The sequence below is a fragment of the Martes martes genome (genome assembly GCF_963455335.1).
Source record: "Martes martes genome assembly, chromosome: 17".
NCBI lineage: Eukaryota > Metazoa > Chordata > Mammalia > Carnivora > Mustelidae > Martes > Martes martes.
Window position 1 is genome coordinate 54,372,995 of NC_137905.1, and position 27,095 is coordinate 54,400,089.

Sequence of the window (27,095 nt, forward strand, 5' to 3'; positions counted from 1 at the left end):
CACAAAGTCAGCCCGTTATGTTAAAATGAGCTTTGCCATGTTTTACTACACTCTCTGGCTTAAAGTTTATTTTCACTGATGTAAGCAGAGCTAACCTGCTTTCCTTTCGATGCCATTTGCACGGAATATTCTTTTCCACATCTGCACTTTCAGTCAGTGTTCTTAAAGCTGAAGTGATTCTCCTCAAGACTGTATACTGTTGGGTCTTGTATTTCTTTCCTTTCACGCAATCTGTATCTTTGGATTCAAGAATTTAGGCCATTTATATTTAAAGCAAGTATCAGTACAAGTATGGAGTTACAGTCTGGCTGTTTAGAATTATTCATCACTTTCTTATTCATTAGCTATCTTTATGATTTGATGGTTTTTTTTCATTTTTTTTCTTTTTTTAAATTTATTTTATTTTTTTTAAATAAACATATAATGTATTTTTATCCCCAGGGGTACAGGTCTGTGAATCTCCAGGTTTACACGCTTCACAGCACTGTGATTTGATGATTTTAAATAAGGGAATACTTAGATTATTTCCTCTTTCTGTCTTGTGTATCCACTACATTGTTTTCATTTTGTGATTACCATGAGGCTTAGAGAAGACATCTGATAGCAGTCTATTTTAACTTCTTACCAGCTTAGTTTTGCATTCTAAAACACTTTCAGGACTCTGGTAATTCTCTAAAAATTTGGATATATGAGTATATGTCATTTTACAGAAGTTAGGTATTCTCTGATATCTGTCAGGATTTCTTCATTTCAACCCCCATCAACTCATACTCTCTAACTATTACCATTGTGAAGACTGCCATCTTGTTTTCATTAAAAAGACCAGTTAGTACAACATGTAACTGGTAATGGTCACAATTTTTTTTTTAGTTTTAATAAATGGAGAATGATTTCCTGAACACCTACTTCATGATGGCCTATATCAATGTTATAACCACAGGAGGAATATTCATTTAGATTTTCCTCATATATTGTATGTTACACAGTCCTTCATCTTCCATGGAAAATTAGATATGCATGAATCCCACCTAAAGAAGAAGGACATCTCATATCCTTGATGCAACACCAATCACCTACATAGTTTCACACAGTCACTAAGAATAAATGAATTTTCCGAAGAGTTCTAAGAGTAGAAACACATGAATAATTCCAAGTCACAAATCTCATACAGGGTCCATGGAAAGACAAACACATTTAAATTACAATGAAAAAAATCCCCCTTCTATCTTTTGAAGCATAACAGCACATACATTACCTAATTAAATTTGTATTATTTTTTGATGTAATCTCTGAGGAGAGCGACTGGTGTACTGCTTTATACTGTGAATTCTGTGACATTTATTGATATCTGATGATCAATTAAATGTTTCTACGTATTTTTCTCTTTAAAGTTCCTTTTCTTCTCCAAACTCTGATGTTTTCTAAAATGTGAGAAAGTCTTTCTTCATTATGTTTGTACAGTTTGAACTAAGACTGCATTTTGGGATACCGAGTAAGGGCTGAATTCTAGTTAAAGGCTTGCTCAGTCTTTACATATTACAGTTTTGCTCCTGTATGATAATGACGATGTTGAGCAAGTTATGACTTCCAGCCAGAGGTTTGTCATGTTCTTTCCATTTCTAGTATTTCTCCTCAGTATGAACTCTGTGATGCTGAGTTAAGTGTTGAGCAATCCAAACGCTTTACCACATTCTCTCTTCTTTCTTTCTTAAGATTTTACTTATTTATTTCAGAGAGAATGAGAGAGAGAGAACATAACACGGGGGAGGGTCAGAGGGAGAAGGGGACTCCCCACTGAGCAGGGAGCCCGATGATGCAGGGCTCAATCCTGGAACTTCAGGATCATGACCTGGGCCAAAGGCAGTTGCTTAACCGAGCCACCCAGGTGCCCCGCTTTACCACATTCTTTACACTTATAAGGTTTCTCTCTAGCATGAATTCTGTAATGCTGGGAGAGGCTTGAGCACTAGGACAGGGCTTGCCAAATTTTATATTTGTAAAATCACCTCCACTATACATTCTCTGATAAGGAACAAGGGTTTAGCATTGCCTAAAGGTCTTGCCACATTCTTTACACATATATATTTTCTCTCCAATAGGAATTCTCTTACATAGACTTAAGGTTTAGCAGTCCTTCCAAATTCTCTCACAGTCTTCAAATTTGTAAGATTTGCTCCAGTAGGAATTCTGTGATGTTGTGTAAGGTATGACTGCTAGATAAAGCCCTGGCCACATTCTTTACATTTCTAAGACTTCTCTCTAGTATGAATTCTGTGATGCACACTAAGGGCTGAGTTCCACTTAAAGGCCTTCCCACATTCTTTACACTTTAGAGGTTTCTCTCCAGTATGAATTCTTTGATGTTGAGTAAGGAATGATTGATGGATAAAGGCCTTGCCACATTCTTTACATTTGTAAGGTTTCTCACCAGCATGAATTCTCTGATGTTGAGTAAGGCCTGAATGGAGGATAAAGGCCTTGCCACATTCTTTACATTGATAAGGTTTCTCTCCAGTATGAATTCTCTGATGCTGAGTAAGGCCTGAATGGAGGATAAAGGCCTTACCACATTCTTCACATTTATAAGGTTTCTCTCCAGTATGAAGTTTGTGATGTACACTAAGGGCTGAGTTCCACTTAAAGGCCTTCCCACATTCTTTGCACTTAAGAGGTTTCTCTCCAGTATGACTTCTTTGATGTTGAGTATGGCTGGATTGATTAATAAAGGCCTTACCACATTCTTTACATTTGTAAGGTTTCTCACCTGTATGAATTCTCTGATGTTGAGTAAGGCCTGAATGGAGGACAAAGGCCTTGCCACATTCTTTACATTGATAAGGTTTCTCTCCAGTATGAATTCTCTGATGTTGTGTAAGGTGTGTCTTCCTCCTAAAGGCCTTGCCACACTCTTTACATTTATAAGGCTTCTCTCTAGTATGAATTCTGTGATGCTGAGTAAGGTGTGAGTGCTGCCTAAAGGCCTTCCCACAGTCTTCACATTTGTAAGGTTTCTCTCCAGTATGAATTCTGTGATGCTGAGTGAGGCTGGAGTCATGGTTAAAGGCTTTGCCACATTCTTTACATTTATATGGTTTCTCTCCTGTGTGAATTTTGTGATGTTGAGCAAGGGCTGAGTGCTGCTTGAAGGCCTTGCCACATTGGTGACATTTGTAAGGCCTCTCTCCAGTATGGATTCTGTGGTGTTGACTAAGGTTTGAATGCTGGCTAAAGGCCTTGCCACATTCTTGACATTTGTAAGGTTTCTCCCCATTATGAATTCTGTTATGCTGATTTAGGCTTGATTGCTGGATAAAGTCCTTGCCACATTCTTTACATTTATAAGGTTTCTCTCCAGTATGAGTTTTGTGATGCTGAGTAAGGTATGATTGCTGGTTAAAGACCTTGCCACATTCTTTACATTTGTAAGTTTTCTCTCCAGTACAAACTGTCTTATGTATATGTATTCTTGGTGGCTGACTAAACACTTTCCTGGGCTTCTCATATCTGTACGGGTTTTTCCCCACATGAATTATTGAATGATCACCAACACTGGAGCACTGGTTAAAATCTCTTTCATATTCATTAAGTTTATAAGGATTCTCTCTTATATGCATACTGTTAGACAGAAGGTTGGATCTTTGATAAAAGACTTCCCCACGTTTAATAGGCTTGAAATGGTTCTCTGCAAAATGAGTCCTCAGATGTTTATTAACATTTGAGCCTTGAGGAATTTTCTTCTCAGATTCACTGCCTTGAGCAATTCCCTCTCCATTGAAAATGCTCTGGTAATTTTCAAGGGTTGAGTCTTCAGTGAAGGACCTTTCAAATGGATCCCATGTAGCAGTTGTTTCTCCATGTTGAAATCCCTGAAGTTTGGAAATATTTGAATGAAAGGTCAATCCAATCCTATTTTCAAAATTGTTGAAATCATTATTTTCAGCACAGGCTAGGTCACTTTTCAGATTTTCCGCATTCTCCATCCACAAATATGTACGTTTGAGTGTTTGATTGGAGCTTCTGCTTACAGAAACACTCTGTTTTGCAGAATTAATGGACTTAAAAAGGAAGGTTTTACAAAATATTTTGTATCTTTCACCATTATGGGCAGTGAGATTCTCATTATGGGCAGTAGTCTCAATTTGGATATGTCCTTTATGATCATTATCCCAGTCTATCATTAAGTGTAACTTCTCAAGGACATTATGTTTATATTGGCCCATGGACACATCTTGAAATGAAGCTTCTTTGCATGGCTCTGGCAGGAAGCTCAGGGTGCCCTGTGAAGATACAACTGAAAGATATGGAAAAACAGAAAAGTCAAGTCATTCCATTTACTACTTTCAGATGAATATACTGAGGATGTCTAATATGACAACCATAAAATCAATCAGGGAATGTCAGCAAGATGGCTGAGAAGGGAGCATCAGGACTTCGTTCCTCCGTGGACACATAAACTTGCACACAACCTACTGACCACACAACTTCATAGAAACTGTCAGGGTCTAACACAAATCACTCTCCTCTATATCAAATAATCATGAAAAGTACCATTATATGAGCCCAAAATCAGCAGAAGGAAGGAATATTTTCAAAGACTTCTTAGAGAGATAGAGAGAGACAGAGCATGAGTGAGGTAAGGGCCAAAAGGAAAGGGGCAAGTAGATGCCCTCCGAGCAGGAAGCCTGACACAGGATTGAATCCCAGAACCCTGAGATCATGACCTGAGCTGAAGTCAAATGCTTAACTGACTGGACCATCCTGGCACCCAGTGGAAGAAATGAAATTTAAACATGACACAGAAACGAACAAATAGGATTTAGCAAAAAAAGAAAGGAAAATAACTAACAACAGGATTGGTTTTCAGGAAAAAATAAAAATAAAAACTGACAGACCATTCAAGTAAGAATGAAAGAGAAGACCAACTAAAATCGGAAGACGTAAAACAGACATAATGTAACTGATACCACAGAAATACAAGTAATTATGAGGCAATGACACTAATTATATGCCAAGAAATAGACACCAATAAATGAGTGTAAATACCAAAAAACATAGAATCAACCTGGACTCCATCATGAAGAAATATTTCTAAAACTCTTCACTGATCTACAACTACTCAGTAGATTGAAAAAGTCATTTAAAATAATGCCCAACAGGGACGCCTGGGTGGCTCAGTTGGTTAAGCAGCTGCCTTCGGCTCAGGTCATGATCCCAGCGTCCTGGGATCGAGTCCCACATCGGGCTCCTTGCTTGGCGGGGAGCCTGCTTCTCCCTCTGCCTCTGCCTGTGCTCGTGCTCTCTCTCTCTGACAAATAAATAAATAAAAAATAAAAATAAAAATAAAATAAAATAAAATAAAATAATGCACAACAAAGAAAAGTCCTGTGCCATAGGAGTTCACTGCATAATTCCTACAAATATATAATGAGAAACTAGTTCAAATCTCCTCAATTATTTATAAGGAATAAAGAGAAGGGAGACCATGAAAACACTCTCTGTGACACGAGCATTAACATGTTATCAAAGCCAAAGGAGAGATGCTACACGTAAGGCCTACAAACTACTATCTGTGAGGAAGATTCCTTGAAAGCTGACAATAAAATAATCTGAATCATGAGATGCCTGGTTGGCTCAGTGGGTTAAAGCCTCTGCCTTCAGCTCAGGTCATGATCCCAGGGTCCTGGGATCGAGCCCCGCATCAGGCTCTCTGCTCAGCAAGGAGCCTCCTTCCCCCTCTTTCTCTGTGCCTGCCTCTCTCCCTACTTGTGATCTCTGTCTGTCAAATAAATAAATAAAATCTTTAAAACAAATAAATTGATTCAAAAGCACAATTTACCATTTTACAACATAATCAAGTGTGAATTCAAGAGTGTTTCAACATACGGAATAGTATCAATTTGAGACTGTACATTTACAGAATAGGTTTCAAAAATGGCAATGATTAGGAGCGCCTGGGTGGTTCAGTTGGTTAAGCATCTAACTCTTGATTTCAGCTCAGGTCTTGATCTTGGGGTCCTGGGATGGAGCTCACATTGGGCTCCATGCTCAGCAGGGAGTCTAAGATTCTTTCTCTCTCCTACTGCCCCTCCCCCTGTTTGGGAGCTCTCTTTCTTTCTCTAAAATAAACAAATAAATGTTTTTTAAAATGGCATGATTGGGATGCCTAGGTGGCTCAGTCAGTGAAATGTCTGCTTTTGGGATCATGACCTGAGCCAAAGGCAGAAGCTTCATTAATTGAGCCACCCAGGTACCCCTCAACTTTTTTTTTTTAAGATTTTATTTATTTATTTGTCAGAGAGAGAGTGAGCACAGGTAGACAGAATGGCAGGCAGAGGCAGAGGGAGAAGCAGGCTCCCTGCTCAGCAAGGAGCCCGATGTGGGACTCGATCTCAGGATGCCGGGATCATGACCTGAGTGGAAGGCAGCCGCTTAACCAACTGAGCCACCAAGGCATCCCAACCTTTTTTTCTTAACATTACACCACAGGGAAATAGAAAAAAAAAAAAAAAAAAAAAAAAAAAAAGAAGAAGAAAGTTAGCTGAAAGTCAGGAGGAGGAAATACCAAAGCGAAATCAGAAATAAATAAAAGAGACACCAGAAAAAACACAGTAGGATTGAAAGCAAAGCCCAGTTTTACCAAACAACAAACAAAACTGGCAATACTTTAACACTACTTAAGGAAAAAAAAAAGGAGAGATGACTCAAAAACGAAAATGAGAAATGGAAAAGAAAATGATACAACACTTAACCACAGAAATATATACTGTTATAACAGACTACTATAAACAATTATATACTAACAACTCAGACAAATGAGGGAAAAAAGGATAATTCCTACAAATGCAGAACTTACCAAGTTTGAAATACGAAACTTGAACCTAAGAAATAGCAAGTCTTCTTAGACCAAATACAAAAATAAGAGTTGGATTTGGAATAAAGATATACCCAGTACGGAAAAGTCCAAGTCTACAAGCCTTCATTGATCAATTCAAACAAATACCAATAAATAAATAAATGATAAATCTTAGAAATAGCAGAATGGAGGGAACACAATCAAAATCATGCCATGAGGCCAGCATTATCCTGGTAAAAAAGCAGGATAAAGACAATATAAGAACAAAAATGTTTATTTTTTTTAAAGATTTTATTCATTTATTTGACAGAGAGAGCACAAGTAGGCAGAGACACAGGCAGAGAGACAGGGGGAAGCAGGCTCCCCGCTAAGATGCGGGGCTCGATCCCAGGACCCTGAGATCATCACCTGAGCTGAAGGCAGAGGATCAACCCACTCAGCCACCCAGTCACCCCCAAAAATGTCTGTTTTGCCCAATGTAAGTATTGTTACTCTGGCTTTCTTTTGACACCCATTTCAGCCCCTCTCTTTCAATCTGCAGGTGTCTTTACGTTTAAAGTTAGTCTCTTACAGGGGTGCCTGAGTGGCTTAGTCAGTTTAGCATCTAACTTCACGAAGCTTAGGTCATGATCTTGGGATCCTGGGATCGAGCCCTCCACTGGGTTCCCCACTCAGCATGGAGTCTGCTTGTCTCTCTTCCTCAGCTCCTCACTCTGCTTATGCTTTCTCTCAAGTAAGTAAATCTTAAAAATCAAACAAAAATGAGGCTTCTGTAGACAGCATATAGATGGGTCTTTTTAAAAAAATCCATTCAAAAAAAAAAAAAATCCATTCAGACACCCTATGTGTCTTGACTGAAAGAGAATATACTCTACACTCCAAAGTAATTATTGAGAGAAATGTGTTTATTGCCATATTATTCCTTGTTTTGTCACCGTTTCTGGAGATATTCTCTGATGCTCTCTTATCTATATCACTTTTGCTATCTTATCTGTACTCAAGATTCTGCTCTAACATTTCTTGCAGGGCTGGTTCACTGATCAAGCTAATTCTACCCCTCTATGGTGAACTTCATCAGCCTCTCTTCTGAGCCACCTTTTCTTTTCCTTCTTCCTGCCACCATGTCAAACGTCTTCTTGGAAATAGCTCCCTCTTCGACAAATAAGGCAGGTATAATCTGCTTCTCGTTACAATGCTGGATTTCGTAACCTGGACTCCAGTCAATTCACCACCTTCAAAAATATCAAGTTTTCCCTTTACCTTACTATTTCCCACTGCTCATGGTACAGGAGCTGTTTTTAACTCAGGTTTCCTCCTAAAATCTGACATTGCCTAATATGAGCATGGACATAAAAATCCACTGCCCTTTCCAGTATTCCCCAAAGAATCCACTTACGGAAAGAAGCCTTAATGAGCCATGTGGCCATTATTACGTACACTTTAATGGTGAGACATGAGAGAGAGAACACTGCAGGGGAAACAACTAAAGAAGCTCGCACAGAAATGACTGGTCTTCATGTGTCTTTTGGGTTGCTCAGCCTGTGAGGACTCCAGGATTCACTTCTGAATGCTAGGTTTCTGCTGGGAGCTCTCACCTCTCTCCCATGTCCTCTCCTTTCTCTAGCATTGTGTTACAGATAAATTCACTTTCCTAAGCTTATATCCTCTCATGAATACATAGGATTACCCTGATGTGCAGAGTAGATTAGCTTTCCTTTACATGCAACTTCCTAAAAAGTAGTTTAAGTGGGGCACCTGGGTAGCTCAGTGGGTTAAGCCTCTGCCTTTAGCTCAAGTCAAGGTCTCAGGGTCCTGGGATCAAGCCCTGAATCTGACTCTCTGCTCAGCGGGGAGCCTGCTTCCCCCTCCCTCTCTGCCTGCCTCTCTGCCTACTTGTGATCTCTCTCTCTGTGTGTGTCAAAAAAAAAAAAAAATTTCATTTAAGTGACACATGTTTAGGCATATCTGTATCTAGTTTTCTTTCTTTTCTTCTCTTTTTTTTAAAGATTTTGTTTATTTATTTGACAGAGAGATAGCGCAAGTAGGCAGAGTGGCAGGCAGAGGGAGAGAGAGAAGCAGGCTCTCCACTGAGCAGGGAACTTGATGTGGGGCTCAATCCCAGGGACCTGGGCTTATGACCTAAGCTGAAGGCAGAGGCTTTAACCAACTGAGCCACTGAGGTACCCCAGAAACCCCAATATCTTAAAGGAACATCTAGCCTATCTGCCTGAACTTTGCCATGGAAGGAGCTATCTCTATTTTCCTGTACAGTGAACAAATCTGTGCTCTATCCAAGGGCAAGACACTACCACTATATTCTGAAGCTTTTTAATACACAAACATCAATGGAAAGACAAGAAGAAAAACTTCCAACGCCTCCATCCACGAAACATGGAGAAACATAAACCCACAGAGAATCGTCTCCCAACAAAATCCCCCACTCAGTTTGACCCCGGCTTGACTCCTGCCTAATTTTCCCACGTGTACACCACCTCGTCAAACACTTCTGAATCTGACACAGGATCTGGAAGAAAATCTTTTCAGTCTGCATCACTGAAACCCTGTTGAAGACTATCCTCTGCAGGATACAATACAGAAGAATCATGTGAGCCGTCATGTTCTCTTCTCAATGTCTCTGTAGGTCTTGCATTTGAACAGGTAAAGAGATCCCAATACCTGTGAGACTCTACCTTAAATTTCTGTAGTGAGCATCTAAGGGAGAGGGGTGAAGAAACTGCACAAAAGCATACAATTTACATGGATCTGAAAAGATGAGAGGATTTCATGTTTCTTACTGAGGGAGAGTAAGCCCTGGATATAATAGAATCATGGCCCATGACAGTAAAAGGGCTAATGATTGGAAAACACATAGGAATTAGGGCAGAGGTGTTCCAGGAACCGTCAATGGAGAATATTAACAACAGCAATGTAGACATCAGAGATGCAGGAGATTGAGTCAAGTGAAACGGAAGGAGAAAAACATTTTGGGTGGCTATGAACTTGGGTGAAGATCTGGAGGAAAGGCTGATCTTATGAATATACTTGACCCACTGCTTGTGCCTGTACTGGATGAAAATCAAGGAACCAATGGGGTAGACCATGAGCTCACAACATGATTTCAAAGAATAGTAACAATGCTGAGTAGCACAAATGTATCATTTTCTTCTGATATCCACAATAGTTCCCAAAATGTTTTCCTTCAGCATGTTTTGCTGCTCATTTGGGAGTGACATATGGCGGAAAATGAAAAGGTCATGTGCTTGGAAGTCTTCACTTTAGCTCCTTCCAAGCAGCATACATAGGGCTAATCTTAATGGTCTAGAAGACACCCGAGACCCACAGTGTACTACAATGTGCACACTCCTGGCCACTCTGTAAAAATACCAAAGAAGTCTACGTCCAAAATCATGACAGAAATCTCTTCACCCAAAAGCCATCACTCTTGGTGGGACTCCTTTAAAGACAATGACCAATGAGTTGACTAAACTCATGTTTGGCAGTAAATTCTGTAGAAGTTAACACACACTCAGTGAGATAATGGTAAAAACAGCTCTCAGTTTGCCAAGATTCCAGCTACTGTCCATGGCAAGTAGATTACTGCTATCACCAAGCCCTGAGAAGGCATTCTGCTATGGGAATACAGGAATGATCATTCATAGAGCAGCCAGATGGTTCATGTGGTAGTGCATGTGACTCTTGATCTCAACGTTTTAAGGTTAAGCTCCATGTTGATTACAGAGATTACTTACAAACAGTCTTAAACAATAGAAAACTTCAGTCACTACTCAAACCACAGAAGATGTTGTTTAATACATTTCTGAGCAAAACTGTAAGATAATTAGTGATGTTATTAGAAAAACATAATGGATTGTGTTACTGTGGCCTTTGCATAAGAGAACATTTCTACAAATGGTTAAAAAAAAAAAAAAAAACCACTAACCATGGGATGTCTGGGTGGCTCAGTTGGTTAAGTGTCTACCTTCAGCTCAGGTCATGATCGTAGCACCCTGCATCGAGTCCCAAATCAGGATCCTTGCTCCGCTGGGAGACTGCTTCTCCTGCCTGTTGCTCCCCCTGCTTGTTCTCTCTCTCTCTCTCTCTCTCTCTCTCTCTTTCTCCCTCTGACAAACGAAACAAATCTTTTTTTTTTTTTTTAAGATTTTTATTTATTTATTTGACAGACAGAGATCACAAGTAGGCAGAGAGGCAGGCAGAGAGAGAGAGAGGAAGGGAAGCAGGCTCCCCGCTGAGCAGAGAGCCCGATGCGGGGCTCGATCCCGGGACCCTGAGATCATGACCTGAGCCGAAGGCAGAGGCTTTAACCCACTGAGCCACCCAGGTGCCCTGAAACAAATCTTTAAAAAAAGAATTTATCCATGTATTTAGAGAAAGAGCATGTGAGAGCACCACAGAGGAGGGCCAGAGGGAGAGGGAGAGAGAATCCCTAGCAGACTCTGCTGAGCTTGAGCCCAACGTGGGGCTCTTCCAAGACCCCAAGATCACGACCCGAGTTGAAATAAAGACATGGATCATTAGCGAAGCCGCCCAGGCACACCTCTCTGTCTTACTTTAACGTAAATAATGACTCCCTGAACACTGACTTTACCATGATTTATATCAGTCTTACACGTCAACCACAAACCGCATCTCCACATGGGCTTTCCTGAGAAACTATACACCACAGCCTCCTTAACCTTCTGTGCAAAGTGGCACGAGTGAATTCCCCATTATACAAGAGCCCCTTGTGTCTCTGAGGCAGCAACGATAAAATCACTTTAAATGTACACAAGCAATAAAGGCACAGCATGAGATGATTTAAGAGTAAAATAGTATTTGCCATGTGAAAAATCTCAAATGTGGTCAAAAGAAAAAGAAGAGACACACTGTTATCCCTCCCCAGACAATGATCATCCTTGATCCCTTTGGGCATATTAATAGAGGCAGCTGACAATTGAGTAACATGGGTTTGAAGGGCCTGGGTCCACTTACAGATAGATTTTGTTGATACCTACTGTGCAGTAATCTAAAAATGTTTTCTGTTGTGATTTCCTTAATACTGACTCTTCTTAAGACCACCTTACTATAACAATACCGTATAAAATGCAGGGAATACGGACTATTTGTTTTAGGTAAGGGCTCTGGTCAACAATGGGCTCGGGGGGCGCCTGGGTGGCTCAGTGGGTTAAGCCACTGCCTTCGACTCAGGTCATGATCTCAGGGTCCTGGGATCGAATCCCGCATCGGGCTCTCTGCTCAGCAGGGGGCCTGCTTCCCTCTCTCTCTTTGCCTGCCTCTCTGCCTACTTGTGATCTCTCTCTCTCTCTCTGTCAAATAAATAAATAAATAAATCTTTAAAAACAAAACAAAACAAACAAACAAACAAAAAAAAAAACCAATGGGCTCGGGACGCCTGTGTGGCTCAGCTGGTTGGATGACTGCCTTCAGCTCAGATCATGATCCCAGAGTCCCAGGATCGAGTCCCACCTTGGGCTCCCAGCTCCACGGGGAGTCTGCTTCTCCCTCTGACCTTCTCCTCACTCATGCTCTCTCTCACTGCCTCTCTGTCAATAAATAAATAAAAATCTTTAAAACAAAAAACAACAACAACAACAACAAAAAACAATGGGCTCCTTCCATGGAAACCTAGGTGTGATTGGATGTTTGGAGACCCAAGAGGGAAAAGCAGATTGTCAACTGTGTTAGAGTTGACACCCTTATTGTCTGCATTGTCCAAAGCTAAAATGTTATTGATTTAACTGTTTGAATTTTGCATTCTTCTCTATAATAAATACCCTAATTTAGAATCATGTCTGGAAAATGAGACTAACTTACTGCTTTCTGCTGTGACTTTTCTGATTTTATCTAAATGTCATTCCATTACATAGTTCGCTAACTGCTCACGTCTTTTATGGTTTTCTTTTTCCTTCACTAAGACTTTTTTCTGAAGTATATACTAAAACATAGGTTTTTCATCCATCATTAAATTTCTGGCATTTCTATCCCGTATGCTTTCTCTGAGGTTGAGGAAGATTAAGTTCATTGTGAAGACTCTGTCTACATTCTGGACATTTTACAGTATCTCCACAGGATGTATGATCTCATGTTGAAGAGTCTGGATTATGAAATAAAAGCTTTGCCACATTTTTTTACATTTGTAGGGTTTCTGTCCTCATGCACTCTCTGATGATGCTTAGAAAGTTGTGGTTCTGGGACACCTGGGTGGCTCAGTTTGTTAAGTGGCTGCCTTCGGCTCAGGTCATGATCCCAGTGTCCTGGGATCGAGTCCCACATCAGGCTGCTTGCTCGGCAGGGAGCCTGCTTCTCCCTCTGCCTCTGCCTGCCACTCTGTCTGCCTGTGCTCACTCTTTCCCTCTCTCTCTCTGACAAATAAATAAATAAAATCTTTTAAAAATTTAAAAAAAAAAAAGAGAAAGTTGTGGTTCTGCCTAAAGGCTTTGCCACATTTTTTTCTTTTTTTCACCTTTATCGACCTTCTCACCAGTATGTATTGCCTTATGTTGGTAACTTTGGAATGGTAGTCAAAGGCTTTGCCACATCGAACAAAAAAGAAGTCCCACAAAGGGACCCTCAGTTAATGAAGAACTCCTACCTGCATGACAAAGAACTAACCATCATAAAGAGGAGCATGGAGAAAGGAAGAGAAAACAGGTATGAAACTCAGTGAGATCAGAAAACGGGTCATGGGGCACCTGGGTGGCTCAGTGGGTTAAGCCTCTGCCTTCAGCTCAGGTCATGATCTCAGGGTCCTGGGATCGAGCCCCACACCTCTGCTCAGCGGGGAGTCTGCTTCCCCCACCCCCACCCGCCGCTCTCTGCCTGCCTCTCTGCCTGCTTATCACGTGATCTCTGTCAAATAAAAAATTAAAATAAATAAATAAACCTATCAAAACTCAGAGGTGAGGGGCACCTGGGTGGCTTAGTGGGTTAAGTGTCTGCCTTCGGCTCAGGTCATGATCCTGGGATCCTGCTATCAAGCCCCACAGAGGGCTCCCTGCTCAGTAGGGAGCCCGTTTCTCCTCTCCCTTGCCTACCACTTCCCCTGTTTGTGCCTGTTCTCTCCCTCTCTCTCTCTCTCTCTCTCTGTGAAATAAATAAACAAAACCCTTAAAAAAAAATCTGAGCTGAAAAGGGAAATTTTGACACAGCGTGACAAAAGTAACTCACCTTCTATGAAAGAGCTGCTATGAGAGTATAACTGGAATTTTCAGCAGAACTTACAGGAAAAGGGGAGTGTGATCATGTATTCAAGTACGCACAGTAAACAATCCACACCAAGAACAATCGACCCGGCAGAACTGTTGTGCCTGACTGTGCAAATGAAGGCTACGCCGAGTAAAGACCCTCTGATTTACCAGCAGACCTGTCCCAAGAAATGTGAAGGGAAGGCTTTCTGCTTGAAAGAAAAGGATTCGAAAGAGTACCTGAAAGCACATGACAACATAAAACTCCTGCTAATATAAATATTTACACAATTGTAGAAACCTGTAGTGCTATAATGAGGTAGCACGAGTCACCTGTATTTCTGCTATAGAAGTTCGTAAACAAAAGCATAAAAATCATAAATTGACATCATTAACTACACAACATAAAAGACAGAACGTGTGATACTGGTAACATAAAGTAGGTTCAGGGGTGGAGAGGTTTAAGTAGAAAACTTTCCTATAAAATTGACAATATCCGTTTAAAACGGTTTTTTATACCTCTAAGATGTTTTAAGGAACCTCTAAGGTAACCAGAATGAAAATACATACAGAAGACAGAAAACTTAATGAGAACGGTGTCAAAGCACATCACGGGAGTAACTCCAGAGTTAAGACAAAATATAATACCTAGACAAGATACAGAGGTATAAAAAATGTAAAAATTGCTTTTGATTCACCAAAAGTGCTCCTCATGCAAAGAGAATATAAATTCAACAATAAATAAATGTTGAAATTAATGCCAATATTATAACAACTCACTTAGTTGTGAATGTTCTTTTTTTTGTTGTTTTTTTAAGATTTTATTTAACAGAGATGACAAGTAGGCAGACAAACAGGCAGGGGGGTGGGGGAGGGGGAGGAAGCAGGCTCCCTGCAGGAGAGCCCAATGTGGGGCTCAATCCCAGGACCCTGAGATCATGACCTGAGCTGAAGGCAGAGGCTGAACCCACTGAGCCACCAAGGCACCGCAAAGAACGAATATTTGAAGTGAAATAAAGGATTATATTGTCTCATTTTAGGGAAGTGCTTTGTTACCTGATGAACTTACTCTCAGTTTTATATGTTTAAGACTAAAGCCTCCAGGGGCGCCTGGGTGGCTCAGTCGGTTAAGCCTCTGCCTTCGGCTCAGGTCATGATCTCAGGGTCCTGGGATCGAGTCCCGCATCGGGTTCTCTGCTCAGCGGGGAGCCTGCTTCCCCCTCTCTCTCTGCCTGCCTCTCTGCCTACTTGTGACCCCTGTCAAATGAATAAAATCTTTAAAAAAAAAAAAAAAAAGATTAAAGCCTCCATAACATTGGAAAGCATAAGCCAGAAAACAGGTGGTGTCATCTCCAGTGTTCCAGGGATTTCCGCACCAATCCCCAGTATGCCCACCACAGCTCGGCCACACTTTCTCACACGAAGCAAAACAGAACGCAGAAGAGACTTAGCATAGAGACCCTCAGAAATAGGGAGATTTTCCCAAGACCCTCAAAGGAATGGAAGAGCTCTCGGATCTTGGAGACCCTCCCACTCCCAGGAGAGTCTCCTGGTCCTCCCTGTGGACATGATGGACCATCACTGGAGCTGAAGCAGAATCCTTAGAGAAAATAAAAGCATCATGATGTTGGCTTGCAGATGTCCCTCTGGGAGAGACAGAGACATTCAAGCAGAGCTACTGGAACCACATCTGAAGGTTTACCTTCCTCCTTCAGACTTGGACGTCACCTCTGTCATCTGCTTCATCCATTCCCACCTACCTGGATCAAAGACCACTGTCTTCTTTCTCTTCACATCCCAAGGGTCCTTCTTTTGCTCCAAAAAGGAGACCAAATCAGGCTTTGACACAATGAGACCTGTTTAATAGAGAAACCGAATATACATGTTGCTGGAGAGTCTTTCAATCCACACTGCGCTCAGCAGAGGAGAGAGAACATTGCAGAATTCGAAAAGATGATTTCCCAAACACTGCTGACCAGAAGCCCCTGTAGAATGTGAAGGACTTTCAAAGAGTCACAACCTAACTTGCACTTCTAAGTACTACTGATACAATAAGGAGTAAAAATTGGAGTTTAAATGCAGGCTGTGCCATTTTATGCCACTCCAGGGTTTCAACAACGCTGATCTATAGAAATGATGTTACCTGAAGGAAGGGGAGGCTAAAGCTGAAAAGCAATCGTCAGGATTTTTGTCTACACCTACCAATCCTTACGTGTGTTCCTTAGTGCAGTGATCTGATCTCCAGTTATGCAAAGAGGAATCATCCAAGAGACAGTCTTCAAAGGAGAATGAAACCCTGAGTGTGGTCTGGGAAATCTGGAAGGAGTTATTCTCACCCAAGAAGAGGAGGTGTCCGTAGTTCTCCAACATCACGTCCCTGTACAGTTGCCGCTGAGTGTGGGTCAGGCGTCCCCACTCCTCCTCGGAGAATTCGATGGCCACATCCCTGAAGGCCAGCTGTCCCTGCAATAAATACCACAGTCACCAAGTGGCCATTGACAGAGCTCACAATGGTCCCTAAGATCAAAGAGGGAGAGTTAGTGTCTCCAGCTGGACCCCAACACCTGACCGTCACTGGTTACCTGACTGTACCCACCAAACTTTATCCCACATTTGACTTAACCTCTTCTTTTCACCTTACCCTTCACTTTAGCCAAAACAACCCATGTAGAAAGCCTGTGGTGTAAACAGAAACTATGCAGTAAAAGACAATGACTAGGGGCGCCTGGGTGGCTCAGTGGGTTAAGCCTCTGCCTTCGACTCAGGTCCTGATCTCAGGGTCCTGGGATGGAGCCCCGCGTCAGGCTCTCTGCTCAGTGGGGACCCTGCTTTCCCCTCTCCCTCAGCCTCCCTCTCTGCCTGCTTGTGATCTCTGTCAAATACATAAATAAAATCTTTTTTAAAAAAACTGGTAGAGTAGAAAACTGTCACGGTGATTAATTCAAGAACCATTTTCATTCACATGAGACTTATAAATCACATTGTGGATGATGCTGCCTCTGTCTTTTATTCCCACTATCAACACAAACACATAGAATGATACAGATAAAACAGCTATTATTGGGTGGCTCTGAGGGTTAGGCCTCTGCCTTCGGCTCAAGTCATGATCTCAGGGTCCTGGGATCAAGCCCCGCATCGGGCTCTCTGCTCAGCAGAGAGCCTGCTTCCTCCTCTCTCTCTGCCTGCCTCTCTGCCTGTTTGTGATCTCTCTCTCTCTCTGTGTCAAATAAATAAATAAAATGTTTAAAAAAAAACAGCTATTATTTACAAGGGTAGTATGATGAGGGATACAAGCAGAAAAACGTTTACCTTTAACTCAGAAGGCTGACCCACAGGCTTCCTACTTCTTTTTTTTTTTTTTTAAGATTTTATTTATTTATTTGACAGAGATCACAAGTAGGCAGAGAGGCAGGCAGAGAGAGAGGGAAGCAGGCTCCCCACTGAGCAGAGAGCCCAGTGCGGGTCTTGATCCCAGGACGCTGAAATCAGGACCTGAGCCGAAGGCAGAGGCTTTAACCCACGGAGCCACCCAGGTGCCCCAGGCTTCCTACTTCTGCTAAGAATAAAAAATATACTAATTGCTACATTCTTTTTTTTTTTAAAGATTTTATTATTTATTTGAGAGAAAGAATGAGAGAGAGCGAGCGAGCATGAGAAGAGGGAGGGTCAGAAGGAGAAGCCGACTCCCTGCCAACCAGGTAGCCTGATGCAGGACTTGATCCCAGGACTCCAGGATCATGACCTGAGCCCAAGGCAGAGGCTTAACACACTGAGCCACCCAGCGCCCCTGCTTGCGACATTCTTAAAGGGTCTCTTGACTCCCTGTACATCTCACCGATATTAATATCGAATAGAACGACATTGGAGAAATCTTGCAAAAGTAGTTTTACACGTACAAATGCAAACAAACACTTGTGATCTAATACTCTGTGCACCTACCCTCCCCCCTTGAACACTGAGCATATAACCACCAGCTTCATGCAGCCGACCTGCGGCTCCTTCTGCCCACAGGTCCTGTCCCCACGCTACTTCAATAAACCTACTCTCTGGTACCATACAGCATCTCAGGAATTCTCTCTTGACCACCGTGCTCGAAGATCCCACTACACAGTATATCATCGAACGCTTTGGTATCAATCATCTGTGACCTATTTCAGGATTTTAAGATCCTCAAACATGTTAGTTATGTGATTCTTGTTCTCTTCTTCTGAAAATACAAAGGAGGAAATAGAGTGCCTGGGTGGCACAATGGGATAAGCATCTTACTTCTTCACTTCAGCTCAGGTCATGGTCACGGTCTCAGCGTCCTGGGATCTACTCAGCACCGAGTCAGCTGGAAAGTCTCTCCCTCCCCCTCTGCCTTGACCCTGGATCACGCCTCCCTCTTTCTCTCACACACACACCATTTCCCTCACTCTAAAATAAACATAAACAATACCTTTTTTTTTTTTAAAAAGACTATGTCTATGACATGAGTGTGGAACAAAGTAAAAACTCACAAGAGGGAGGTCTGACTGAGTCAGATCCTCTGCTCCCAGAAGTCCGTGCTACCAACTACGCCAAGGCGGGAGTCTCCATCTGTCCAGTGCAAACTCATGTGAGGTGGCTTGCGAGCAAATGGTCAAGAGAGGATTCTTGAGACATTATTGGTTAAAAAAAAAAATCTGTTTTTATTAACCTCAGCTACAGGAATCATTAGCAGAAAGAGCTGCAGTGTGATTTTGAGAAGGCAATGTTTATATGCTTTTCCGTTATGGGGATAGAGATAAAAGAAATTTTGAAGGGATTTTCATATGTTGAGCAAGACATACAGGATCCTGGAGGTCTGACTATTGTCCACCTGAGGTAGCTTTTGCCTCTAGCAAAGCATTACACTAAGGCACGTGTGAATTCCTTGAAGCTATACTTTGCATGTCTCTAGTATTTATCGGTGGGTGGCACGTTGTAAGGACATTTCATTTTCCCCTACAATTCTTTTGCTTTGTTCTCCTGATCAGACACTGTGGAGGCCGAGAAAATTAAGGCCATCCCACCTCAAGTTTAGCTGATGTGGGAAACAGAGGCAGAAGAAAATCATTAAAATTCCTCACCTACTGACAAGCCCTTGAAACAGAGTGGCTCTCCCCTGGGGACTAACTGCCCTCACCTTGAGGTTTTGCTAAGGACAATCCTAGCCTGACCGACCCCCTACCCCAACAGGTCTGAGCAGGATCCTGTAAGTCTACTTTAACAATTCCTTTATCTCTAAACCTCCAAGATAGTGTCGAGAATCATTCCCAAGTACATGGCCCACTGATACACATCTAAAGGGTCTCATGAGAACATTTTTTATAATTGGTAATAAATAACCTTTCTCCCAACAATAGCTAGCCCCTCAAGGTCCTGGAGAGCTTGCTTCCAAAAATCCTTGGAGACTTATATCATCCATAATCCCCTTTGTCCTCACCCACTGCAGAGTCCACCCCTACTCTGCCTTTAAAAACTCTGACTGTAAACTGGTTCGGGGTCCAAGTCCCTACTCCAGTGCATCAGGTATACTTGGGCCCAAGCTTAAGTTTGTCAAATAAACCCTCGTGTGATTGCATCGGTGCTTGGCTCCTTGGTGGTCTCTCGGAGGTGAAAACTCGGGCATAACAACACTACAAGCAAAGAGAAACTAAGGAATTTCCAGCTGAAACATGATGGTTTCTGCACATCACTCAGGAAACCCATCAAAGACCCTCATGTATTTAAGAAGGAACATATGAGCATTACTGGGGGGCTCTCTGGCAGAAAGCATCAGGCCATTAAAAGAAGTTAACATCAGCTGTGATGAAACAAGTTGGTATGAGTGCCTAAGGCACATGGAAGGACCTGTGACTGTCGGTGTTGAGTAAGGGACTGGGGGGCTGGGGAGGGATGGATAGGCAATGGGCTAAGTGACCAGGCTCACCAAAAGTCCCAGAAATGAGGAGGCACAAGGAAACCAGAGATAAGGGATCAGACCAGACCACCTTGTTTGTTTTAAACATCAGAGATGAGATATTCAAAGGAGAAGTAATCATGGTGCTATGAGGGGTGATATCAAGAAGATTTAAGTGCCCTGGTCACTTTTCCATAAAACAACAACCATAAAAGTGCTCTGTGGCAACCCATTTGGTACCCCCTCACTCTAGAAAGCTCTCCTTCTGTTCTCCCCTTCACTTGATACACTATCCCTTCACCATTTCGTGTCCAAGATCCTTTCTTCTGCTCCAGACAGACAAGAACCCTGCAAAAGTGTGTTCTTTGTTGAGGCCACTTTTAAGCAAACAGGCTTGAGCAATGGAATGGGAAAAGGCCCCGTGACTACCTGCCTGAACAGGGACAGGCCCATCAGGCGACCCACCCCAAAATAGCCATAGGCCCTAAGTAACCAATGGGCTTCTTAGAACCAGGTCCCATTCCCAAAAAAGGGAATATTCCATCTGTCTCCATACCTCCTCATCTTCCCCCTGTAAAAACAGGTCCCACCCCCCACCTCCTTGCAGACAGCCTCTCTCCTAGCTCCTGTCCCCTGCTCCCTTGCTGTGTATCCAATGGACTTCTAGCTCCTTTGTTCTGCCTCAGGTGTGTTCTCTTGCTTCCCCTAGCCCAGACCACACCTGTTCACCACCCGACATTTAAGAGCCCCCCCCATGTGATCAAGAGACACCCCATGTAGGCACCGCATTCCTGTAGCCCCTAACCAGCAAATCAGAATGTCAATGACATTATGGGAATACACCGGATTTATACACACGTCGATCACATATCCTTTCCCTGTCCTGGAATATCTAGTATATTTTAGATATATTTTAGATGCTAAAGGGTATGGACCCCGCCTTTCTTTTTTTTTTTTTCAGAGAATGTTCCAAGTTATTCTGGGTCTCCTATCACTGCTTATCTGTGCATTTTCTTACTCCTAGTCTACACAGCTGTAAGGCTTCCCGATGGGACCTAAGTAAGACCACTTTCCTTCACTGATATCCTGGGACCAGACCCCTTCAGCAATAGGAATCCGGAACTCAACACCTGCCCCGTGGATCTGTCACCAAGGGCTTATTTGCAATACTGGCAGACAACAGTTTTTGTTTTCTTTTGTTTTGTTTTAGTTATTTATTTGACAGAGAGAGACACAGCAAGAGAGGGAATATTAGCAGGGGACATGGGAGAGGGAGAAGCAGGCTTCCTGCCCAGTGGAGAGCTTGACATGGGGCCTGATCCCAGGACCCTGGGATCATGTCCTGAGCTGAAGGCAGAGGCTTAACGACTGAGCCACCCAGGCACCCCTCAAAGTGACAACTGTGGATGGCCTACTGGAAGCCAGGCTGGAGAGAAGGGTTAGAAGACTCTGGTTTATAGGTGAGAAGCATTTTTAAAGACCTAATTTGAGTATCATTTCTGGAAAGTTTCAAAAATTAGGTGTAAAGATAAGGCAGAAACATCAGAACTAGAAAAGTCAGTATTTGCAATTTCTAAGTGTGAGGAATTTCAGGAGAAAAAGATGACCGGGCTTCTAAACTCAGACCAAGCCTTACCTGAGAACTGGCCATTTCTTCTTTCACTTGGTCCTTTGGCCTTCTGCTGAAGAACAAGATTCTAGGAGAAATCACAGCAGCGTCAGGAGAAAATGCCTTTTTATAGCCACCGACAGAGCCTCTGGACCTCTAAACCACTCGCTTCCAGGTAGGACTTTGAAATGCAGAAAAGGTCCAATTTCCTAGCCTTTTGTATCAAGAGCTATTCAGAAATAATGAATATCTCCTTGGAAACTAATCTTTGAGTTTTCCCTTCTCTGCTTTCAGGGGGCCTCCCAACCAGAGAGACACGCACACAACTTCTGCGAGAGCAGAAAGAAAGGCGTGTGCTGCACGGACCTGATGCTTCTAGAATCACTGGGCAGAGGCCATGTTACCTCTGCTTGAGCCGAAGCCTGCGCTCCGCTGTCTTCTATTCAGGGGAAGCCCTCCTGCTTATCGGTGGCCTCACCTAGAATCGCCTGGAGCGTTTCACTACAACAACACTGTTTTTCCCACCCTCACCAAGGGACAGAATCTGGGTGGGATGCTCTGAGTATGATCATTTTTGAAACTCCACACGGTGTCCTACTGGGAAGCGTTGGGGGAGGTGACCAGGCAAAGCACAGTGACCAAGTCCATGATTGTTACCGCTATTTAATCCGTGCCTTGTCCACTGATGAGAGTTTCTGGAGACGGACACTTCCTCCCTCTTTCTACTGAACAGACGGAGACACCCTCCCACACGGAGCTTTCCCTTAACAAATGCAAATCTGTTTTACCAAAGGCAACTTCTGCGGGGTTTCAGAGCTTTTCCTTTGTTTCTTTAAAATAAGCCTTAGGCCAAAGAGACCTATTTTGTGGTGATAAAATGCTCCCCTTGGATGGCAAAGTTTATTTTCATAAGTTACCGCCAAATCATTTTCCAAACTGAATGTACTTTTTAAACTCCCATTGGTGTAGAATGTTGTGGTTCAGAGTCAATGGCCAAGGAAGAATTCTTGAGATAGCTTTGATGCAAAAAGGTGGTTTTATTAAAGTATGGGGAGAGGACTCACGGGCAGATAGAGCTGCCCTGGGGTTGCAACAGGTGACTGATGATATACTTCTAAGCTGGAAGGGGAGTAAAGACAGCACACGCCCCCAGAGTATTTTGAGAACATCCAAATGTTGTTCCAGGATGTTGACAGGGCTAGCTATTCTTAGGAAAAGTTCATTTGTTACTGAGCAGTAAACCCTCAGTCATTAGATACTTCAGAGGTATACCCTGGGCCATATGTTTGGGGGATAATTGCTAACATGTATCTTGGGAGGTAGAAATTTTTGCAAAGTGTTAACATCCAGGCAGTTGAATTCCTAGGGGAATGTAACGCTGCCTGCCTCAAAGACTTGCCAGTGGGCTGTAAGTACAAAAGAAATTTATAATTTTTCTTCTGTCTTTGTTTCCCACATCACTGCATTTCCCTACAAAACCCCGTGACCCTTCCTCCAGGTGGGCTTTTGGTTTGGAAAGCCCAGTCCTCTGCGCCCTCCTTTGCCTCACAAAGCAATAAAGGTACCGTTTCTCTTTATCCCAAACTCTGCCTTCGTCTTCCGTTTTGGCTTTGAAGTGTGGAGGTCATTTTTTTGCCAACAGAATAAACATACAGGAGAGGAAAACTTTTTTTTTTTCATCTGTTCTCAATCCTTTCTGCCTTTCTTTAAAAATATTTTATTGATTTATTTATTTGAGAGAGAAAATAAGTGAAAAAGAGAACACAAGGAGAGGGAGCAGCAGAGAGAGGGGGGGAAGCAGGCTCCCCACTGAGCAGGGAGCCTGATGCGGGACTCGATCCCAGGACCCTGAGATCATGACCTGAGCCAAAGGCAGAGGCTTAACCCACTGAGCCACCCAGGCACCCCACAATTCTTTGTCCTTCTTTTTTTTTTTTTTAAGATTTTTATTTATTTATTTGTCAGAGAGAGAGAGTACACACAAGCAGGCAGAGAGGCAGGCAGAGGCAGCAAGAAAAGCAGGCTCCCTGCTGAGCAAGGAGCCCCATGTGGGACTTGATCCCAGGACCCTGGGATCATGACCCGAGCCGAAAGCAGCGGCCCAACCAACTGAACCACCCAGGCGTCCCCTGTCCTTCTAATAGTTAAGCAAACACAAGACAGGTTCACAAGAGAAAAAAAAAATTCTTAACATGGGAAGATATTGAGTAAGGGACAGGTGGGGTTACAAGACCAGGCTCAAAGAAATTCCAGATGTGGAGAAACTCCAAACTGTAAAAAAGAGCAAAACAAATAAATAAAGAAACAAAAACAGAGATAAGGGAATAAAACCAGACCATCTCATTTATCTTAAATGTCAGAGATGAGATACTCAAAAGAGAAGTAATCACCATGCTATCAGTGGTGACATCAAGAAGATTTAAGTTCCCTGGTCAGTTGTTTTTTTTTTTTTAAGATTTTATTTATTTATTTGACAGACAGAGATCACAAGTAGGCAGAGAGGCAGGCAGAGAGAGAGAGAGAGGAGGAAGCAGGCTCCCCGCTGAGCAGAGAGCCCGATTCGGGGCTCGATCCCAAGACCTTGAGATCATGGCCTGAGCTAAAGGCAGAGGCTTAACCCACTGAGCCACCCAGGCGCCCCCTGGCCCCCCCATCAGTTTTCAATAAAAGACTGATGATAAAAGCCTCTACTGGCAACCCATTCAGGACCCCTCTCACTCGGGAGAGCTTTCTCTCTCTGCTCTCACCTTCACTTAATAAACTTTCACTTCACCCTTTGGCGCCCATGAGATTCATTCCTTGACTCCCTGAGACAGGAACGCTACAATAGGAGACTCAAGGACAGGCGACTGAAAGGCAGGCAGGCGACTGACGCTCACGTGCCCCTGTGATCAAGGAGAAGGGGCTAAGGATTTAGAATTTCAGGAAGGAGGAAGTACATTACAGGGAAAAGAAAGAGCAAATGTTATTCAAACAAATGTCTGCCCGGGCAGGAAGGCAGCTCTTTACACAACGTTCGTCCCGGGGTGCAGGGGCGGGGCGGGGGGGGGGTGCTGGGTGACTCAGTCCTTTAGGCATCTGCCTTTGGCTTCAGTCATGATCTCAGGGTCCTGGGATCAAACCCCACCTCGGGCTCTCTGCTCAGCGGGGAGCCTGTTTCTCCCTCTTCCTCTCCCTCTACCCCTAACCCCATTCATGCTCTCTCTCTCTCAAATAAATAAATATTCTTAAAAAGCTCATCTCTGGTATTAGCTGTCTTCCTGGGAGAGGTACCTCATCTAATTTATTCTCGGTACATATCTATCAGCCTCCAAAAAGAAGGAAATCCTTCCATCTGCAGCAACAGAACCATCCTAGAGGACGTTTTGTTAAGTTCAATGAACCACACGCAGAAAAAAAGGACACCGTATGAAATCACAGAGATGCAGAATCTTAAAAAAAAGGCAAAATTATAAAAGATTAGCATGTTTGTTCCCAGGGGCTGAGGATGGGGGAGAATGCTCAGATGTTGGTCAAAAGCTAAAAAAGTTCACTATGCAGGATGCAGAAACGCTGAATGTCGAACGGAGAGCGCGCCGACTGAAGCTAGCAGGAGTGCATTGTACACTTCAGGTTTTCTAGAAGAGGCCGTCTCTAGCGTTCTCACCTTTCACACACACACCCCCACACACAGATCTTAACCATGTCAGCTGAAGGACGTCTTTATTCCACCGACTGTGGGAATTATGTTGTAAGCAGGGCCCGAGGGTACAAGGACACCCGGTTGCACGGGCCCCAGACCTATTCTGCCTCTCGCGCTGACAAAACCCAAAGGCAAGAAAGACGACTGTGGCCGCCTCAATTCTGACCTCGGACTTTCCAGCTGGTTCCTTCCGGCGCCTCTCCCGGCTCAGGAGGACGACCCTGAGGGCAAAGCATCCCGGGGGCGGGGGGGGGGGGGGAGACGGAAACGACCCCTCAAGCAACTGGGACTGCCCTGAGCCAGAGACACCCCACCCCCCACCGGCCCCCAGACCAGGACAGATTTAACCCTGGCTGCCGGCCTGCAGGCACCCCCTCGCTTTCGCCCCCCATTTTCCTTCTGCAAACCTGGACGTGTTTCCAGCACTCTGGAGAGAGCCCTTGGGACGTCCCCGGGCCGCCCTGCGGGGGTGGGTCTCCCCGAAGCAACTTCCTCTCTCGTCTCCCCAGCGTGGGTCGTTCCGCCTCGGACGCTGTCGACAGGGAGTGGCCAAACCCGTCCGTCTGGGACCCCAGGAGCCGCGTGCCCGTGCGCCCCTCCCTGCGCCCCTCCCTGCGCCCCTCCCCGCGCCCCTCCCCGCGCCCCGGCCAACAGCGGACAGAGGAGTGGGAGCGAAACGAGAGAGGAACCTGCTGGCGGAGGCCGCCACAGCCGAGGCCGCGGGGTGACGCCTCAAAGGTGGTCTCCGAGTGACGGACCGCGCTTCCCGGACTGAATAAAGGAAATAAAGGACAAAGCGAGGCGGAACATGCAGGCGGGTGGTAGAGGTCAGGCCCGGCCCTGTACTGGGTCGGGCCTGCGGGGTCCGCCGGCTCAGGGCAGGCCCCGCTGTTTGAGGGCGTCGTTTCCTCCCCCTTGCTGGGCCGCTGGGCCTCCGGCCTGAGCGCGAAGACCCGAGTCACTCGCAGGTGCGGACTAAGGCTGAAATGGAGGCAACCGAAGACACTGCTGGGTCCTCTTTCCTTTTCACAATATACCTGTTTTTGGTTTTTAAAACGTGAGGGGGCGCCCGGGGGGGCTCAGTCCTTAAGCGGCTGCCTTCAGCGCAGGTCATGATCCCAGGGTCCTGGGACGGAGCCCCGCATCAGCCCTGCTCGGGGGGGAGCCTGCTTCTCCCTCTCCCACTCCCCCGCTTGTCTTTCCTCTCTCATGTGTTTCTCTCTGCCAAATAAATAAACAAAATCTTAAAAAACAAACAAACAAACAAAAAACTCTGAGTGACTACTAGATATCAGAAATGGAAAACAAGCTGCTAAATGGGTTGGCTCTTGAAGCTGTCACGGAGCAAGAAAGCCCTGTCCCCTTTCTGGGGAGTAAGAATTCCTGTCCCCTACAAGGTTGTTCTACCTGCACGAAGAATCAGATGGACAAGAGACAGATTACCAGAAGAGAATAAAATTGAATAGCACACATATGGGGAATCCACAAACCCATGCAAATTCCAAAGTCAGGCAGGCAAAATGAGGTATGTACGTCATCCCGAACCAAGAAAAAGTAGGAGCAGGAGTGTGGGATTTCAAGGTGAAGAAATGCAAATGACAGGGTACTAAGGAGAGGAAATTCTGGACAGTTGTCCCCACCCCTCGCCAGAATGTGCCACTCTGGTGTGTGTATTATTTTGAGCCGAAAGCACTTAAGATCCTATAGTCTCAAGAGAAATGTTTGTCCCTCACTTCATCACATCGAAGAATCCAAATTAAAGGTCTTTTCCAGAATAAAGGTTGTTACCAAATAAATTTCCTCGGAGTGACTCATCTCGATGATTGGGCAAATGTCCACCAAACACC

At 43.8% G+C, this 27,095-nt stretch overlaps 1 protein-coding gene across 1 annotated transcript in view; it reads right to left on the reverse strand.

Moving 5' to 3' along the window:
• Window positions 1–416: 416 nt before the first annotated feature.
• Window positions 417–27,095, reverse strand: part of LOC308358425 (uncharacterized protein) — a gene marked incomplete at its 5' end in the record, with an annotated part of 93,888 nt that continues 67,209 nt past the window's right edge. The window contains 4 exons of the mRNA XM_080828607.1: window positions 417–4,291; window positions 15,816–15,911; window positions 16,392–16,518; window positions 21,594–21,654. Coding sequence (XP_080684733.1) covers window positions 2,247–4,291; window positions 15,816–15,911; window positions 16,392–16,518; window positions 21,594–21,654 — 2,329 coding nt within the window. The 3' untranslated portion in view covers window positions 417–2,246. The remainder of the gene's footprint in view (window positions 4,292–15,815; window positions 15,912–16,391; window positions 16,519–21,593; window positions 21,655–27,095) is intronic.